The 20016-nt window shown below is 46.1% G+C and overlaps 3 protein-coding genes across 3 annotated transcripts in view; 1 reads left to right on the top strand and 2 right to left on the bottom strand.

The window, feature by feature from the left end:
• Positions 1-5175, bottom strand: part of LOC143216036 (uncharacterized) — a 29112-nt gene extending 23937 nt beyond the window's left edge. The window contains exon 1 of the mRNA XM_076438772.1: positions 4950-5175. The gene's annotated coding sequence lies outside the window, so the exon portion shown is untranslated. The remainder of the gene's footprint in view (positions 1-4949) is intronic.
• Positions 5176-5301: 126 nt separating this feature from the next.
• On the top strand, positions 5302-6365 carry LOC143216039 (coiled-coil domain-containing protein 86-like). Its single transcript, XM_076438777.1, has 3 exons — positions 5302-5577; positions 5655-5859; positions 6002-6365. Exons 1-3 carry the CDS (start codon positions 5387-5389, stop codon positions 6080-6082), a joined length of 477 nt encoding a protein of 158 aa, XP_076294892.1. The 5' UTR covers positions 5302-5386; the 3' UTR covers positions 6083-6365.
• LOC143216035 (Fanconi anemia group J protein homolog) overlaps positions 5895-20016 on the bottom strand; it is a 59176-nt gene continuing 45054 nt past the window's right edge. The window contains exons 5-15 of the mRNA XM_076438770.1: positions 9147-9237; positions 8973-9074; positions 8823-8916; positions 8403-8618; positions 8015-8248; positions 7647-7949; positions 7246-7554; positions 6774-7106; positions 6517-6713; positions 6407-6458; positions 5895-6338 (exon numbers count right to left, since the gene is read on the bottom strand). Coding sequence (XP_076294885.1) covers positions 6246-6338; positions 6407-6458; positions 6517-6713; positions 6774-7106; positions 7246-7554; positions 7647-7949; positions 8015-8248; positions 8403-8618; positions 8823-8916; positions 8973-9074; positions 9147-9237 — 2024 coding nt within the window. The 3' untranslated portion in view covers positions 5895-6245. The remainder of the gene's footprint in view (positions 6339-6406; positions 6459-6516; positions 6714-6773; positions 7107-7245; positions 7555-7646; positions 7950-8014; positions 8249-8402; positions 8619-8822; positions 8917-8972; positions 9075-9146; positions 9238-20016) is intronic.

Genomic DNA, 20016 nt, shown 5'->3' with positions numbered 1-20016 from the left:
TCTGCACGCTCACTAGATCAAGACATGATGAAGGGGGTGGTGTATATTAGAGAGGATCTAGGGGAGAGGAACTGTTCATCTTCTAACAACTCACTCGAATACCCAGTCGTTTATGTTAAGGTCAACGATGATCTCGTAGAACTGGATTCAGAAATGTTAAATCATTTCAGAACTTGCCACAACGTTATACAGCATTGTGCAATTTCAATATTCCAACGTGAAGATTACCTGGTTATGTAAATCTATGTATTAAGTCAACTAAGGATTGAAACTAGCACTGATATAAAGCATTTCCCTCATCTCACAGGTACCAAACTAGCATTAGCACCCCATATCTCACTACAACCATTTAGAAACATTATATTCATCGTAAAATCCAATAGCAATTCTGCGAATATCTACACCCACAACTGAGTTAGAAGAGTCGAGACCGAAGGTCCCCGGCTGAGTCAGGATATTCAGATCGCGGGAGTTTCGTAACTCGCTAGATAAGCATCAGTCGGTCCCATCACTACCGCCAACACGGCCGAGCGGGCCCAATACGAGCGATGCCGCCTCTGGACACGACCGAGAGCCTAGCGCCGTCTCCCTCCATCTTGTTCGTTTGCGTGCACGATTCTGGTCTCTGTTCATTGCTTGAAAACGGTCCCCCAATGCGATTCAACGCGGCCTCCGACGGGGACCGTCTTCCACCTCCCTCTCGCCCTGCTGCTCGTCCACCTACACGTTCGAATGCACAGTGTTCGGGCTCGGTTAAGGGTGCGGTTATACTCGATGCGATTCCCGATTGATCATACCGGTCGTACCGGAACACGTATCGATTGTATTTTAATATATACTCCTAATAATTTTTTCGAAAGTAGTAGACATGTTAATCAAATCTGACCAAAACATCCTGTATTTTCTAAATTCTAATTATTATTCTTACATTTTCTAATTTTTTAAATTCAAGTGGGGTAATAGTTTTCCAATTTGGTTTATTTTATTTGCTTTTTTCTTTAAATATATGTATATATTTAATTTTGCATTCAAATATTATCGTATAATAGCTACATCTGATCAAAACAAAACAATCGAATCAAGCTGGACGCTTGTATTCTCTAATTACCATTTTGTTGAAGATAAATAAGTGTTCGTTCAAATTTTGAAAGCATTAATGGAAAAAATAAATGGCGAAAAGCAAGAAATTTCTGGTTGCTCACGGAGGGTGAAACGAACAAGTGAGCGACTACAGTGGCGTACCGTAGGTAGGAGGTTGAAAACGCAATTGGAGATTGGACCCAGTAGAACCGCAGCCTAACCCGATGTGCAACCCTACAGGGTGTACCGATTAACAAGCGACCCGCGAGATCAAAGAGGCTCATCCGTGGATTGTTCCAGGGTAATCTCGTCCCCTTCGAATCCATTTCGCGAGCACCTAAAATGGAAGATGGGTTTAGCTCGACCGTACCGCGCTGGGACCTTATTTGGCGCACTCATTCGTCCGTACCAATACGTCGGGACGGTTTTTCTGGTCGCTGAACCGTCCGAGATCGTTCCTCCTCTTCGCCGATTTTTTTCGATTGTTTGCACTCGGAGATGATGAGATAATCCTATGTTTCATTCAGTTTCATTCATCGAAAACATGTTACCAACGAATTGTCTTCACTCTCTGTGCAGATTTCTTAAAACTTTGAGGTTTCTTCATTTTTTTTTCGACGATCCTACATTAATGGATTTTTCTCGTTCGAGGAGAATTGTTCAATGTCAAGGATTGCTTTCCCATTTCGTTTCGTCGTCCCGTAGCGCGGTGCAACACCATCCATAATTCATAAATGCCGCGAACGTTACCGCTCGTAAAAACGGTATTTATAGAGAAGTATTCTCCCTCTCTCTCCCTCTGATTCTTTGATTCTCTCTCCGTCTCGCTCTTTTTCCCGGGGCTTTTACAATTTCTTACCGCGCGAAGGACGAATTCATATACACCGGCGTCACGCGACAATTCCATTCAGGGCCGCTCGAGGCGAAGATTGCTCGCTCGCCGATGATGATGATGATGACTCCATTTCTTGCGGGACCGTTATGGTCGCGGCGTGTTCAGCTAGAAAGTTTTCATTTTTCTGCATTGGCGACCACGGTTTTTACCGCGATTATCTCATCGATCTCGCTTGGGATCTGATTCATCGGTTCATCGACAGGTCAGTTACTCGCGCGATGTCGTGGGTGGCTCGTGCTGACCTTCCCGGAAGGAAATCGAGTCGCGTGGAGGAGGTATTAACGGGGACAGTCGGACGACTGGTTTTCATCGAGCCAAATCAGTGGCGAGTGTGACTCGAGACCACATGTTACCCCCGCAAATGAAGATACCCAATGAAACAAATTCTGATAGCAAAAGTTTCGAGGTTTAAGCATTGCAGCGATGTATCCTCGAGGAATCAGAGCAGCCAAGCACGTGGGTGTCGTCTCTCGCTCGTGCAAAATGAAATTCGTTCATCATCGATACAGACTTTCACTGGCATTCGAGCCGCATAGCTCAGGACTCTGATCCCGGCCGCAGGATAACCGTGCTATTTTATTTTCGTCCGGTGCGGTGTGCATCGTGTTCGCTCTGTATCGATTTTACGACAAGTATGTGTGCGTGCGCGTGCAACTATGATGCGGTTAGTCGGCGGAGAACGCGTTCACTTATAATTTGAGACCGTGAGGTTGTTTCGAACATCGGCGCGCTCGATCCGATCCTTGAGCGCGTGCGCCACACCGTTGGCGCGTGAATACTGTCGCCTTTGAATCAAGATGTTTCATCTCAGAATATCTTCCATAGCAACCACGCATTTTTGCACACGTCACCGTTTTATCTCAGTCGAAATGAACAATAAATTTCCCGGTACTTTTTGTAAACTCGTTTACTCCGTTAAGCTGATGTGAAGAGCAGCTTTTGAAAGTCGAGGACCCGACGGGAAATCCAAAAATGAAAGGACGACCCTGATCGAAAACGACCTTGGCAGCGTTGGAGGTCGAGACCAGTTCATTTTGCGAGAAAAAAGGTCCCAAATCGCGGAGAGCAGCGTCGACCACGCAGACTATAAATTAAAACGGAATCGCTGGCTAAACCGGAACCAATTTACGCCTCCGCGAGCGATTAGTCGAGGAACGAGAAGCGAACGAGCGGCTCCTCCGGTTCCCTGGAATGCGAGGCGCGTTTAAACGCAACGGGATCCACGTCGAAAAACAACGAAACCGTGGACACAGAGAAATAGGAAGGGTCCGACGGGCAACGGCCATTTTGTTCGCCGGTGCGGAAACGAGACGAGACAATTCACTTAGCCCGCGGAAGATCGAAACTCTGTCGTTTCTAGCCGTCACACCGTTTGCAACCGGGATCCTGGAACACTTCTGACTCGTTAACGATTCCGCCAGCTTCCTCGTTTAATTACCTTGTTTGAGAAGCTCGTGAGCTGCTTTAATTAGCGAAAATGATCGCCGGGCAGCCGGTTGTAGTCGGACTGTAATTCTGCATGCGTTCTTGGCTCGACAAAGCTGCTCGAAATGGGGAAAATGCGAAACAGTTTTATCGCTGCCTATCTTGACTGTTAAAATGTTTCAGCGAAGACGGTGCACCTCCTTCAGGAAATATTATGTCATGAAGTATTATGCTGTGCACTACTAGATTGTAACCAGCAGAGCTTAGACAATTAATTAGACTGTCTTTGCGTAAATGAATATCGCTGCCTATCTTCACTGTTAAAATGTTTTAATGAGAACAGGGCGGCACCTCCGTCAGGAAATATTGAAGTAATTTAGCAGAAGACAGTCACGAAGTATTATGCCGTGCACTACGACTGTAACAAGTAGAGTAGAAAATTAATTAGACTGTCTTTGAGTAAATGAATAATGTTTGGGTGAAAACGAAGGGCTGGAGAATGGAAACGAGTGTCATTATTAGCGTCGGTTGTCGAAGGAAGTTCAATCCCATCAAAGTAACGGCTCGCGACGATTACTCCAGTTGAATACGGTCCGAGACTCATGTAAACGAGGGTCGCGTAACTCCGCGTAACGTTACGACGTCGCGGATACCTAATCGCGAAGGCAATGTCCCGGGAAACAGATAGGGAAAACAGGAAAAGGACACGTGCTGGAACCGAGTCACGGTAGAACGCCGCCGAGAAAGTAAAACGGTCGTCGCGGGGCGTAAAGTCAACCGTGAAACCGATCACACTGTGTCCCCGCTGCCGTTTAAACTTTAAATCGATACACACCGGATCGGTTCACGCGAAACTGACGATCGCAATAAGGAATCCATTGTTTCGAGGATCGAATGCAACACAGCGACTGGCATTTGCTCTTCGGAGGACAATCAAATAATACGGTCGATGGAAAGGTGAACAGTAAAATTGTTAAACGGTTTTGCAAGAATTATGGGATCTGTCTCTGGATGATTTTTTATTGTTTAGGAGATTGAAGGGCTGTTAGATTGGGCAATGTATAGTTGATGAAGGAAATGAGATGAATGGGACAGATGCAGTTCCTCCTTTCCCGATTTGTTGTGTTATGATCTCAGAGAGAGAGCCACGCTAGCGTATCAAGACGCGACACCGAGACTCGCGAGATTCCTTTCACGTGATTAAATGTCGAGGGAATTTTTATAACAGTACCGCAAAGAGTATGTAGAAAGTCGCGTACTGACGTAATGGTAAAACATGCGATTAACGCGGCGAGAGATTCCTACCGCTTTGAGGAAGCGAGCGAATGCAAGAACAATGCAGAATGTATCAATGTGTTCGATTCAAAAACGAAATTATTAATCGATTGTAATACATGTAGAACTTTATACTTTACCGGAAGTTCCGAAGAGATGTGAACAACCGGATAAAGATGGTTAATTGTTATTTGACACGGTGACATACGATGCAGACATTGAAAAGAATGATTAAAATTGGGAAATGTCGATCAAACAATGTTTGAATTCGTACCTTGTACTGGTAGCGTCATCCGTGGTGAAACGCCCAAGTTGGTAGCTGTTGGACGATCATCACCGACGGGGTACTGCGCCATTTTCCAGACAGAATTTCGTCGGTAATGGAGGTCGCTGCTGCTTACTGGCGAGATACTGTGTCGACTGTACAAAACTAATTTTACAAACAGATCGTACTTCACGCTCTTCTATCGTACCTCAATTTGATTTTATGGAACTTAGAACCTGGAAAATGCGAGATTTTTCAATTTGAGTGATGCCCGGCAATTACGATACCAACAGAACGCAGTATCTCAATTAGTTTTCCACTTCCGTTAGCAGATGGCTCTGCCGCTTAACCATCGTTTCCAACATGGCCGTCTATCCACGTGAGACCATAACCAAGTTGTATTGTTTACATGTGACTGTTCACTAGTTAGACATAATATTGTTACAATGGTTGAGGAAACAAACGTCGAGCAAACAGTCACAAGAATGGAAGACATTCTTGTCGACAATCCCGCAGTGATCGACACAGACACTTCAAAAACAGAAAAGGTGAAAGCTAAGAAAGAAAAGAAGCAGGAACTGGAGGTCCCAAGAGGCAAGCCCAAATCTGGTAGAATATGGAAGGAACAGAAGAAGAGGTAATATAGAATCCAATTCTTCCAAGTCTCGGTTCATTGTAACATAGTGTCCACATGTACATATCTTTTCCCTATAGATTCTCCTCTATCATCAAAACCCGTGGCATACGCTTGTCCTTCGAGAAGAAGCAGAAATTGAGGGAGGACCTGAAGAGGGTGAAAGAAATGTCAAGGTCGATCAAGGCACAGAAAAATGCAGAGAAGGAAGCCAAGAAACAGAGAAGGAAAGCAAACCTGAAGCGTGCCGAAGAGAACCAGAAGAAGAGCGAGATTGTCCAAGTGGTAAGTAGCTTACGTATGATCAGTAAACGCAACAGTCAACATAAAGTTGTATATTATCTATTACGTATGATACACATGTATAAAAATATATTTGTGTACAGAATCCTATGAAGATTCGTTAAAACTAATATTCCTATTCTAGATTACAAACACTGCAAAATTGAAGAACATAAAGAAGAAACATCTAAGAACGATACAGAAAAGGGACACCCTCAACATGTAAAATTACTGAGTAGAAATAAATTCATATTAACTTGTATATGACATCATAGACTGTGAAATACCTCTTTGTAAACAAATAGAACATTCAAAATGCATATAGTAAATAATTATAGAGTAATATACTAATCGTAAGTGTAATGTAGTACTCATCAGCATGCTATCATTTATAACGGCGTTTCTTTGGCTTCTCTAGCCTTCTGTCTGGCCACGAAATCACGAAGCTGAGGCCTCAGGTTGTATGTCATATGGTTGGTCCACTGAAAAATAAATACATTTTTTAACGATGTCGGTCCGCATCGAATCACCATCGATTTAGAAAAATTACCATCGTTTTAACCCATTTCGGCAGGTTGTCCTTGTTATCCGCGGACAAAAATCTGAAATCGACAATGCAATATGAACCATCTCGCTCACCGTTTCCATAATTATACGAACCTTTCGTCCACTAATAGCACTGCCCCCCAATCCTTCATGTGTCTCAGACAACGACCGAGGGCCTGGTTCAAAGCACGGAACGCTTGGATCGAGTACCAGTCCGAGCCTTTTAACAAGCCTCTCGCGACATTCATGTCGTTATATTTAAATTTCATATCAATTACCGGATCCTTTCTTACCGCGTAGGGTATGCCGACCTGCAAAAGGAATGCTTAATCTCTCTTCCCCGCCCCATTTGAATTTCTATGACTACCTACCGTTACCACGCAGCGGGCTTCGTCGTCTCGGAAGTCGATGCCTTCGGCGACCTTTCCCCTGAAAACCGCCAGGAACAGGGCGCCGTTGATTCCTCCGCTTGGTCCGTCAGCGGTTTCCTTTATAACAGCCCGATAATCGTTCATGATGTTGTTCAAATCACCACCGTAACGGGGTTCCAGGAACACCTGCTTTATGTCACTCATCTTGTTCCAGATCGACGTCTTTTTCCACCTACTCAGCTGCGTGTTCATCATGTTGTACGACGAGAAGAAACACAGGATACCGTGGGGCACCGACTCGCAGACGTCAAGCAGCACTTGTCCCAGCTCGTCCTGAAAGGATAGAGACTGTAGAGTGCACTGGATCCTATCAGATGTTACGAACTAATTTATAAGACATTTTCTGTGTTAACTGCAACAAATAGAGGCCATTTAGGAGTTCCTAAAAATTCCTAAAAATTATTGAGCGTACCTGGAAGGCCCAGCCGTTGACGTTCTGATAGGTGGCCTTGAGAGAAACATTGTGAGACCCTCTGGGCACACAGGTGGCGAACACTTGCTCCTTGGGGATCACGTGACCAGTGTTCAACACATGATCGAACTTGGTGTTCAGTTCGCTCTGGAAGGACGTAGTCGGCGTCAGGGTACCAGAAGCGAGGATTATACATCGTGCAGCCTTGGCAAGGGGCGCGAAGATCACTCCAGGATTCATGCAGAGTAGCTTCAAGGTGCGTACGCGTTGCCCGCCGTTCTTCGCTGATTGCCAAGTATCATCTTGCACCTAATTTCAAGGTAACCAATAAACGATACATACATTCATAAATAATTCTTCGTTCTGTGCTAGAAATCTGCACATGATTCATCTGTACTCACCTGTCTGAAGTCCTTGACCGTGGTCTCGGTCACACAGGCCCTGTAGTCGTTCGTGTACTGCGGCGAGGAGATCATCTTCATGCAATACATCAGGTGTTCGATGAGGATCTTCGTAGCCTGGGATATCGACTCCGGAGGATTATCACGAGTTTGCTCCTTCGCCTCCTTGAAGTCATCGAGAGCAGCGCTACAGGCGTTCAGAAAAGCGGGGTACGCTGTTTCGCCGAGATTGTTCATGTTGAAGAGCTCCAACAGCTCGGCACCGGTCCAGTACGGGCTCGATAGATTTTCGCTGTTGTAATCCTGATCCCAAAACGTGACACACCTCGATAGAAACCTTCAGTGCACAGGGAACGGTAAATACTTACGGGTTTCGTGAGCGTAATGCTCTTCAGGTACTCCTTCAGCCTCAGAATGTAGGCCTGCACTATATCATACTTAGGGGCGCCAGTCCTCCTTTTGCCTGCGAGGTACATACAGTCCGCCGCAGCAGCGTCGAGATAATCTTCACGAAAATCTACGCTGGCGACATCCCTGCAGATGTCCTCTATGTTGTGCGCTTCGTCGAGGATGATCACGTGGTCTGTTATGTTCAATTGCATCTGTAACGGTCAGTTCAGAGGGTATCAGGAATTCTTGGTTTCCTAGAATGCTTTTAGGTGATACACGAAGAACGTTGAAGATTGTTAGTGGTCCCAATTTTTTGACCAGCGACTGCAGTCGCGTACCAAGCTGATTTGTTTCAGCGATACTCACGCTCTCGCGGATGTCAGGATCGATGAGATAGTTGTACGGACAGAAAATTATGTCAGCTATCTCCATGAAGTTCCTGGCAGCGAAGTACGGACATAGTCCCCTTTGTTTCCCTGAGGCCACCAAATCTTCGATGTCCCATATCGGCTCCAAACCCATTCGTTCCGATAAGTGGATCTCCTCCTTTTTCAGTGCGTTGTTGTATCGACACCCAGCGTGCTGCAAGAGCGAACGTATTTTTACGAAACTCTTCTGGACGGTAATTAGTTTAGACTGGGGATTTTGTCTGAATTGCAAAAGTCACGAGTCCAGTAGTGATGTCTATGACTCAATGTTATAGAGTCAGAAGTTAATAAGCCGAAGAGAATACTAAATGCATAAAATCCATAGTCTATGAATTTTTCTGCTAGATGGAAAACGAACATTCTTGACATCCAACAGCTCGTTGCACAGTTCCGTTTTGTTCTTCTTGCTCTCCTGTATACACGTGTGCTCCCGACTGCTCAAAATGGTCATTCTGCAAAGTGAATCACAGTTTTAAGTATTGTCATGGCGGTGATTTTGGAAAAGTACCTTTTGTGCTTGTACGTGGTCTTCCTCAGCTCCCTAATGACCTGCTCGATCTGCTTATGCGTCCTGGTGCCGTAATAGATCTTCGATAACTTGGTCCTCTTCCTAAAATTCATTAACCGAAAGCTTTAGCAACGCCGCGTTTTAGTCGGACGACTCTACTGAAAGCATTCTCACTGGTCTTCGCCGATGTTGAAGCCATTGCTGCATTCTTTCTCGGAACCGCAGCAGCTCGAAGGAAACTCTTCGTCGGGCATACCCGGGAAAGCTGAAATGAATAAATAAATTTATTAAAAATTAGTAATTACATTTTTCTATTCGAGTTCCCTTGCGCACTGCACTGAAGACATTTGTATTTCGAGAATCAACGTGGATCACGATGTTGTTAATGCTTTACTAGTTCTCAAGGTTTCTAAAAAAATTACTAAGAATTTGCTTTGTGCTAATTAATCGAAAACGGAATAAACTTATTGCCTTGTAAAAATAACAGAAATTACATAGATTTTGTTCTATTTTTAACCGACTTCGAAAAAGGAGGAGGTTACTCAATTCGATCCGTATGTGCCTTTTTCCACTTTTTTTCTATGTATGTTCACCGATTACGCCGAGATGAATGGACCAATGGGAATGAAACCTTTTGCATCTTGTAGAGTATGTCCCCGGTGTGGTCCAGTAAAAAAATTTTGCATTTTCTTATTCCTTACGATTTTATTCGCGAAAAATGAATTATTTCATGTATATTCATCGATTACTCCGAGATCGATGGACCAATCAGGACGAAACCTTATACATTTTGTAGGGTATGTCTTCCGATTGATCCCTTGAAAACAAATTTTGCATTTTTTAATTCTTTGCGGTTGTTATTGCAAATAACCAATAAGACCGAAAAACCATCCTTCGGTGTTCTACAAATTCTGCTCGTTCCACTAAACAGTGTGAAATAATAAAAATTAAACCGACTTCGTAAAAACGCACTAAAAAGTATGAAATAATTTCCTTTTAATTTACGTGAATACACACGAACTTAAATACAATACAAGCTTTTCGGAGGCGGCGCAAAATTGAAAATTTTCGACCCTGGAAATGATGAAAATCCTTAAATTCTTCTACATGCTTTCACATATTAATGTGTGTCTTCTTATTATTTTTATTCTTATTAATTAAAGTCCATCATATTGGAATATTTCATTGGAATGAAATCATAACCAGCAACATCTGTCATTTGAAAAATTTTTAATTTTTGCGCCGCCTCCGAAAAGATTGTATTGTATTCAAGTTCGTGTGTATTCACATAAATTAAATGGAAATTATTTCATATTTTTTAGTGCGTTTTTTCGAAGTCGGTTTAATTGTTTTTATGAAATTTTTGTTTATCGTGATATATAGTATACTTCGGTAAAGAAAAGTCTATTGAATTACTGTAAGCATCTTTACAATTTCAACAATTTTGGAATAAAAATTCGAAGCTTATGAAAGGGTCGCGGAAAAATAAGACACAAGCTTGTCGATTGAGGAAGCTAATTCTAATACGATCTGTGACGTAAAGATCGCAGGTGCAGCAAAAATGGATTCTCAAGGCAGCGTTCCTTCGATTTTCGAGTCCCGGTGCTTCGATCGTACGGGAGAACAGCTGGAATTAGAACGAATAAACAAGAAGAGTAAAAAAGAAGCTGGAGGATCGGTCGTTGAATCGTCGAAGAAAAAAAGTCGTGTGTAGAGCGTAGGGGGTGGAAGGGTGATGTTTCTCCGGTTCGCATGGTCGACGCGAGTGTTTTCTAAGGGGCGCGTTCCGCTGTATATACTATAAATCCTATATATGTATAGTATATATATATAAGTGAAAAGGATTACGCTTATTTAGGAAGTTGTTCGCCGCTGAAAGGATCCGCTCGAAGATCGGAGCTCGCTCGCGTTCTATTAATGCCGTGAAATGAGCGAGGACGAGCGAGAGGAATGTCAAAACAGCGAGATCGGTGGCAGGTGAAAGGGCACGGAGAATCCATTGAGCGGGATCAATAGGGGTGGTTTTATCCACCCTCTCGACGGCCGTCGACAAAAGGGAGAGCCGAGGAGAGAACCAGCCTATGCCTCGAAGGAGAGACTCGGAGAGAATAGACGAGGAAGGGAGACGAGCACCAGGGAAAACGAACGTGAAGGAGTCATAGAAGAAGAAGGCCCCGGCCGGGTTAATCCTTTCGTGCGATTTACCGAGTCAGAAAAATAGAAATGATCGTAAATGACGATGAAAGGCATGAAATGGATGTTTATTCGTAAGCGGATTTCGACGATCGGAAGAGAGAGCACGGCCACTCGAAGACGAGAACCCGTTCCTCTAAATCCGAGGATCTCCACGGTGCGCGATACTTTACCACTTCCAACGTGATCTAGACATTTGTAGTAGGCACTAGCTGATTGAGAAGACACTGTAATATTACTTTTATTTCACAAAAGACGTATTAATAATTTGCGACATGGTTTACGAATAAAAATGGAGGAACGTAGCCCAATCGCAAGGAAAATCGCGGGATCAGCATGAGCGTACCTCCGAGCGCGAAATTATGCCAGATTTGAAAGGAAAGCGTCGATGCTTCATTAGCATCGACGAGGATTCACGGGCACGAGAGAAAAAGAGACGTTCATACAATTTTACAGAGGAGTCAGGAATTACGGAGTATTAATCAGGAATTGCTGTCGCAGAGGCAGGAGTCTAATTTAAAAATGTCCAGCACGATAAACGCGAAACAACCAAAGGAAAACAAAATCGAAAGAGAGAGGGAGAGATGAGGAAAGAAGGAAAGGAAGGGAGATTAACCGCAGGAGAATTGATCATCGAGGCCCATCGAGTGTTTCGTCATCGATCCAGGTCTCTCGAGGCAACAACAAGCCGCAAGTGTTCGGACGCGGAGAGAGTCAGTAATTCGATGGCGATGTTAAAGGGGGCGTCTCTCAAGGGTGCGATAACTTTCGGCGTCGACTGTATCGCTGGATGATACCCCCTCGGGGTTTTCTCCCCTCGGGTGTTGGGGTGTGTTTCGTTGCCTGGCAACGACACCCTCAAAGTCCCCGCTCTGATTGGCCCCGTCCCGCTTCTCCTGTCTTAGCCTCTCTCATCTCACCCCCTTCGACAATCAGCCAGCCAGGCTGCCGCGCGCGGCGACCGTGCCTCTCTCTCTCTCTCTCCTCTATCGACGATCAAAACCACCCTTGAAGCAACGAGGCTGCTGCTGCTGCTGCTGCCTGCTTGCTACCCTGCTGCCTCCTCTTCAACCCTCTGCACGTCCACGAACCAACCCCCTCGACCGAACCCTCCCTGCCAAAATGGAAAGTCGAACACCCTATTCCACGTTGCCCGCGCGATAGTTGGTTAATTCAGTATTCCGACGTGGATCGAACCTATTTCCTCTGGCTCCTCTGCCTGCCTCTTTATTCGGCGACCACTTTCACAACGACGAAGCCAGCGCGAAAATTGAATTTCTACTCCTTCGGCTGGTACGAAATCAATTTTTGCTTACCTTCGCTGTTCCGAATCAATTTTTCAGAACAGATTTTTCATAAGATAAAAATCGAGAGCTGGACCAGCCAATTTTTCACGAATCTCTTCATATTTAGGGGGAAAATAGCGGTCCAATTTGGAGCAGTGTCGAGGAGAAGCTTGATTAAAATTGCAGGAGTGATCACTTTGAATTATACATATAGATCAATCTACAGGTCCCTCTTAACACTCTGAGTGCCCCGTCTCCCAGAGACTGTAAGATTCGATTACAAATAATAACTTGATGCTTGAAAAATGCATATTCTTGGATGTACAAGTGCGCGTTCGTCTGTCGATCATTAATTTAGACGGCGCCAATTTCGAGCATAGAGAGTAGACGGTCGCAAAATGGCCGGCGTTCGTCGCAGCACGATCCTGCTAGGTTTCGCGCTCGGATGAAACGAGGAAAAAGTCTAATCAGTCTAAAAAGGAAACGATTACGAACCTGGCCGGGTACGTTTCGTATCTGGCCGAGCCGTTCTCCGCAATGGAGATTTTACGATCCGCGACGCGGAAACGCGACAACGCGCGCAATTAATTAAGCGTTACACGGTTTGTAATTCGTGGAATTAACGAGAATCGACGCGGCGTTATTGTGTCCCCGACGAAAATAACCAGGAAGAACAGTGAATCGGTAATCAACGATAAAAGAGAATAAGAGAGAGGGTCTCATAAATTGATATTAATTGTTAATCGTCCTCCCCCGTTCGAAAACGAACGGTCGAGATACGGGCACGGTATAATGGCGTTCGGTGTCAAGGAAATCGTTGTGCGCTCTTATCTCCGGGACAATATTCCCGAGGAAAGAAACGCGGGCCCAGGAAACAACGGCGAAGGAAAAAGGGAACGAAAAAGTGAACCGCGACTGGAGACAATACGGTGTCGTGTCCCCGCACGCGTATTTCGTTTCCATTCATTGCACGGTCCATGAATGAACTCGTTTCACGTCGATCGCTCGCTGCGTATGATCCCGCCACCCCCCACGCCCCCACAGCCTCCTCTGCGCCGTATCGCGAATAAATAAACAGTTGATTCGCGAGCATAAAGCGACCGATTCTTCAATTTCTGCTGGCATCGAAACAGGGTCATCCACTCCACAACCGGAGTCTCGCTAATTAATGGCGAGCATCGATGGTTTGCTTACCGATTGTTTCGAGAGCCTCAATTATACTGATCATGGGACGGAGATCCTCCTAGACGATTCTTCATTTTGCTATTTGTTCCCCAACGATTTGGTTAGACGCCTCTGCACTGTACCGAGTTTGATGAATATTTCAAGATTAATTATCATAGTGTTAACCCCGAAGGGACTTCATCAGGATCTTTTGTGAAAATTGTAACTAAGATTTAAGTCGTGCTGTGTAGATGCCGATGAGAAGATCTTTTACCACAGAAGAGTCTCGCTCGTCGAAGACAATGAAGAGGAGGACAAGTTTTTGTATTGTATTTTCTGACAATTCTAATTACGACTTAGATCGTGCTGTGTAGATGATGAGTAGACTACGGATGTTTATGCAATTTTCAATTTTTGTAGACGAATTTTAAGAAAGTGGTATCACATGAAATCCTATTTCCATTGGTAATAACTAAACTGCGGATTTTATACATTTATGACAAAAATGAACACGTGCAATTTAAAGCAGTAGCCATGTTAAAAATATTCAAGGACATCAAGGTATTAGTTTCAGTTTAATAGGATAATTGAAAGAAGTGTACAATTCTTATCTGGCTCCTGTGTTCTGCAATCAATGCGAACATTTTTTATTTTGCATAAAGATCCGCAGTCTAGTAATAACATTTGTATAGATCCGAAATAAATAAAAATCGTACTGAATTGTGTCGAATTTAATGCTCCAGCGTTTTTTATTATGGTCAGAGAATTGGACACTGTTCGAGACGTTTCTGTTCGAAGACTCGATCGCCGAAGAAAAATGAAGAGGAGCTGTATTTCGTGTCTGTACTACTTCGACCCCTGTATTTTTCTGTTCCACGACGTAGCCATCGGAGTAATTTGCATGGCGCCACGTGTCGATACCAATCGACGAACGATTCCAGGGCGATTCCTCGGTCTTCCTTTTGTCCGAAGCCGCGGAAGGCTGGCTTCGAGTTACTTGGAGAATTGGGGATTATTAGCGGGGGACCTCAGGGGTATTGATACGGCTTTTGTCTCGGCCGGTAGCAAAGTTTCGCGAAGCACCGCAATCCAACCAATTAGCGACGATTTGTTAAATCAAGCCGCAGCCACGAGAGTTAATTGGTGCTCGACTTTCGATCTCCACCCTGCCCCTTGTCCCCGGCAACAAATACTCTAAGTCCCTCTTGATCAGGAAACCACTCGCCGATCCGACTCTTCTACTGCTGCTGCTGCTGCTTTCTTCTTCTTCTTCTTCATTTTTTTTCTCTCTCTCTCTCTTTCCCTCTCTCTTTCTCTACCTTTTTCTTTTGGCTTCCGCTAGCCGACCACCGCGCTAAGAACGCCGGAAGACGTAGCGATCCGAGAATACCAATTATTGGTTCCGGGGAGAAGCCGAGGTTTCGCGGTGGCCTTTCTTCGCGCTCGAAATATTATTCGGCCAGCTCACTCCCTCTGGAAACCCTATTCCACAACCATCCCTCGATATCGACGAATTTAACACGGTCGCTACCACACTGTGAAAATGTTTTATCAAATGCTTAGGAAACGTCAAAACGATTTAACACTAGGTTTGCGGATCTAATATTTTCAATTTGCGATTATATTACAAATAAAAAGATGCACCCGTGAGGAATTATGCAACAAATTTATTTCTCTGGGAATATACTATTTAACACAAAATTAAAATGACATCAGAGAATTTATGTAGATTTTCTGTGATTTTTATTATAATACGCGCTCGAATACAAAAAGCATCATTGTAATTTCAATAACTGTAAAATAGAAAACGTTCGTGTTATTACTTTTCAGTCGTGTAGCCTTTATGAGATTACGACGACTTTCTAGCGATCGTCTAGGTCGATTATGGTCGGCGCTGCGCATTACATACTATGAAGCCTGTCGCCGGGAGCGGAGGGCCGTTTCTCCGCGCAGGCAGCGATATTGCCATTAGCTGGGGGCTCGATCGTTCGCCAGCGCGCGAGACAATAGCTGAGAGAGAGAAAGAGAGATCGCGGGGGTGGTGCGAAGGAGGGGAATCGCGGAATCGAAAAAATGGCCCTGCGTCGCCGTCCGATAGAAAACCGTCCGTATAAACCAATCACGGCCGCGGCGGTGGCCCTATTTAAACTGAATTTCTCTCCGGCAGGACGGAAGATTAATCGACGAGCGGAGCCCGTGCACGCGGCCGTTGGTGCGCGCCGCCGGACGAACGAAACGAACGAACGAACGAAACGTAAAAAAAAAAAAAAATAACAGAGCGAAAAAAAATCGAGGAACAAAAACAAAAATTGCGGCAAGAGAATCGCGGGTTGGTATCAATCGAAGGGACTTCTCTCTCTGGATCGACGAGGGGGATTGAAGGGGTTCGGCTCATTCGGGGCCATCGTGTCACAGGGATTTCGATCTCTCGCGAGACGATCCGCGGGGCACAATGTGACGGACGCTGTAAAAACGCACAGCGAGTCAATCACTTAAATTCGCGTGATCCCTTTGTTGGCGGGACACGCGAGCTTCTAATCCCTCGGCACAATGGCGGCCCCTGTGCAGATCGATTTTCATTTTGTCGCGGGGGTGGAGTCGAGAGGAAGAGACAGAAACACGAACAGAGAGAGATTCCCTCGTGATCGCCGGAATCGAAGGAACGGAAAATAAGAATGTCCTGTTTTGGAAGGGGGTTGGATCCGGGGCGAGAATCGGAGAAAGCCGATGAAACTGGATACGTTTTCTCAGGGAATCGTGTCTGTCGTCGGAGAATACCACGATGTCCCATGTTTTTCTTTGTTTCGTCGAGAGTGTTATTTAATCTTTCTCGAGAGCCTCCCCTGGGCGTCGGCGATGTTTCCTTCTGGCGGCTCAAAGACTTCCGGCTTCCCTGAAACACGGCTCTCTCGTTCTTTCTATTTGGAAAGGAATGTTCCCTGCTCGCGGAGCGATGACACATTTTCGCAACTCGTCGAACAGTGCGAGGCAAACAGTTCTACGATATTGAATTGGTTAAGGTTCGTTGATCATAAGCGAATTGTATGCATTTATGACAAAAATGCTATTTTAGCTATTTTCATTCGGAAGCTATTTTAATTCCAAAACGAAAGATTTCTTCCGATGTACATTACAAAACAAGGTGCAATTTACTCGTAGAATAGTCGTAGAAAATTCTGTCAAATTGGCACGAGAGACGGACGAGGATTAAGAAAAGAAATAAATGTCTGTGCGCTGTGCCTTGCAATTAATACAGACACTTTTTACTGCTTCCATGAAATGCAGAACTGTGAAAAAGCCGAGTCTGGCGAGGGCTAATCTCGCAAATACAAGACAGAGGTGGCACACCGCTGGGCAGAGAGCGCGGCCGGGTTTCATCCCCGAAAGTTGGTTGGCAGGCGAACGCGTTCCGTTTCCTTCGGGGTCGGGTAGCCGACGAGAAATCATTACATTCCTGGACAAAAGCGGGCGACGTGATCGCTACCCTTCGCAAACGTAACAGTTCACGGGGAGAAAAGAAGCGGCGAACAAAGGGGGTTGCTTCTCTCTCTCTTGCGATCGAGCTTGTGTGTCCCTCTACTCATCCCTCTCCAGAGGGTTCGCGGAACTAAAGACGGCAAAGAGTCGAGGAAAATGCGCCTCGGGGATGTGGCATCCGGGGTAGCATCCCCTATGTCAAATGGAGACGTTATTAACGCGAGCGCGGACTCGCGCATTCTCCGAGTTTCCATGGGCGCGCGGTGAGGAGGTGGTCTAAGGGGGGAAGAGTAGCTAAAGGGTGGAAGAATGAGAACAGCCCAGCAGAGCTACGAGGAGAGGAGAAGGAGAGAAGCGCGCGAGCGCGAGCATGAGCTCGCGGCTCGAGTGGCGACCAACGCGGAAGAAGAAGTTGTTGAGAAAGCGCGGAGGTAGAGGACGCATTGAAAGAGTGGAAATAGCGAAGGAGAAAAGGGCGCCGAAGGGTGTAGGACTAGCGCGAGAGCCTTTCTACTCGAGAATATTATTCCTAGAGGGTGGAATAATGCCAGAAACGAAAGGGGTGGGTCGGAGACGACGCCGCGCTGCTGCAAGAAATAAAGAAGCTGCCGGAGAAATTCTGCTGAGAGAAGTGCACCGAGACTCTTTCGGCTGTATCAACGCGTTTGCCGTCCCCTGAAGCCGAAGATTTCAACCCTCGACACTAAATAATTAACACTGAACTTACATAAAACCGTGATGAGTTAGAGAACTGAGAAGACTGAATTCTGATATCGGACGAAATCTTTAAATTCGAATCGCTCACTCTAAGGCGATTTGTACGTAACATTATTTATTGTACAATAAAGATCGAATCTAGTATTGTAACGCTTGTTTCTTTATTTACTTCCAAAAGGTTGAACATGAGGGTAAATCGAGCAAGTTAGAATCCTAGACAAGGCAAAGCTGCCGCTACCTCAAGAGAGCGAATTCGGTCAGCGAGGCCGGGGTCTCGCGTAGATCAAATAAGCCCGGAAGAATAATTCCGCGGCCGGGAAACCCGTTCGGAAGGCAAACACGGTCCGGGAAAAACATCAGAAGCAGAGTTGGTAGGCGAATGTGGTGGCTAAGAGGAAAAGAGAAGAAATAAAGGGAAGAAGGCAGGAAAGGCAGGAAGGAACGAACGAACGTCGTCGTCGGGTGAAAGAGTCCAAGGAAGATCCGTTCGAAGAAAGACGCGACGATCAGAGAGAACGAACGGCGGCAGCAGAAAAATCTCGGGGGATGAAGGGGGTTGGTGGGGGTATACGACTCGAGGAGCGGAGACACCGAGAAACGAAGAGGGAAGTGTGTACCGAGGGACAGGAACCGGTGTTTGGCCGACGGGGGTTGGGCGAGGAGGGTTTCGGTCTCCATGGCGACAAGCAACCCCCGGGACCCACGGAGCTCGTCGCCGGGGTTGGTCGAAAAGGGTGGCCCAGGGCGTCTGTCGGGCAGGTTAGGCCGGGCGTATAGCCCGAATGTCACTCGACACAAGGGGGACACAAGGATGTCCTGGCCGCGATGGGGACAGAGCTTTGCTCCGAACAGCTGGATGGAGGGAGCCGGGGGCTCGCGGGTGTTCAGAGGGTGGAGATGCGGGCGAGGGTGCGCGGAGAGGGTAGCTAGTCGGGAGGGAGAGAGAGAGAGAGAGAGAAAGAGAGAGCCTCGGTCGGAGGAGAGGGTGCAGGCCAAGATGGCCGACGACGCGACACCCACCATGTCAATAACACCCTTCTTCGACGCAAAACCGAGCCAACCACCCTCGTTTCGCTCGAGGCCACCCTCGCCAACCCCTCTCCCTCGCCCCCTCCCCCTCCCAAGCAGAACCACCCCCATTCCGGCTGCTTTCCTTTCGCGACCTTTCGCCAGTCCGCCAGCCTGGACTATATTCACGACGATGATGCGCTCTCTCGCCGCGATTTTCCCCGGCTTCTTGCCTCCGCTCGCGGTAATTAACGCGACGATCCCTTGCCACCAGAAAAGCTCGACGGGGAGGGAAACAGGGTATAGAAGAGAGACGAAGAGATAGAGAGAGAGAGAGAGTGGGAGACAGGGTGGAACAGGCTGGTTGATTTCAGAGGGGAACGCACGCTCGCGGAGGCCATTGCTGGCGAGGGCGTAATTCCGTTAAGTGTCTTCGTAAACTTCGTTAGCTGCATTTCCCGACATTACCCACCCTACGGGGCCTGCAACCCGCGTGCAGGACCACGCACGGTTCCGCGTGCGCATACGCCGGGGTGCGAACCAACGGGTTTTCCTCGATTTTTCTTTCTTTTCTCCCTCCCTCTGTCTCTCGTTTTTGTCCCACGCGAAGCGAAGATCCGTCGATCGACCGAAGAGGAAAGTTTGAATTATAGAGTCGGGACCATGGCACTGCTTATGATTGGTTCCAAATATTGACCCTTCGCCATTAACCCTTTGAGGATGAAGCTAATCGAGACACCGTGATAGCTTCAGACTTCGCATTTAATTCCTGAAGTTGCAAACGCGCAATCTAATCATTAAAATTACAGAAGGATCGCTTTTGACACTTCGAGGATTCTTTAAATAGAAAGTCGGGAAAGTTTGCGAGTTTCGAACGAACATCTTCATCTCCGCTAAGTAGGACGCCGTTTGTTCGCGTTGCCGGCTAGGTTGGGGCGCTAACAACTTCGAGAGGATCTAATTTAGGGATAGCAGTTCGTCGGAGCTATTTAGGGGGTGTTTCCGGGCTTTGATGCGGATACACCGATTCCCTGGGGTATCTTCGCTGTGTGTTGCCCGTGATTTCAATTTTATCTGCGGCTGGGAACACTGAACGTAACACTAACCTGGCTGTATCAGATATTGCGGAATCATTAAAATAAGTTTTATGTGTTCTCTACGGTTGAAACGGGAAGTATGTGGAATATGGAATATTCGCA

This window comes from Lasioglossum baleicum, chromosome 14 (genome assembly GCF_051020765.1).
Source record: "Lasioglossum baleicum chromosome 14, iyLasBale1, whole genome shotgun sequence".
In the NCBI taxonomy this organism is placed as follows: domain Eukaryota; kingdom Metazoa; phylum Arthropoda; class Insecta; order Hymenoptera; family Halictidae; genus Lasioglossum; species Lasioglossum baleicum.
This window is presented reverse-complemented; position numbering and strand designations above follow the sequence as displayed.

Bases quoted from the DNA above. Each gene is read 5' to 3' on its own strand.
- LOC143216039 (XM_076438777.1), top strand. From the start codon at position 5,387: ATGGTTGAGGAAACAAACGTCGAGCAAACAGTCACAAGAATGGAAGAC. The intron at 5,578-5,654 runs GTAATATAGAAT...TTTTCCCTATAG, and splicing joins TGGAAGGAACAGAAGAAGAG to ATTCTCCTCTATCATCAAAA. The intron at 5,860-6,001 runs GTAAGTAGCTTA...TTCCTATTCTAG, and splicing joins AGAGCGAGATTGTCCAAGTG to ATTACAAACACTGCAAAATT.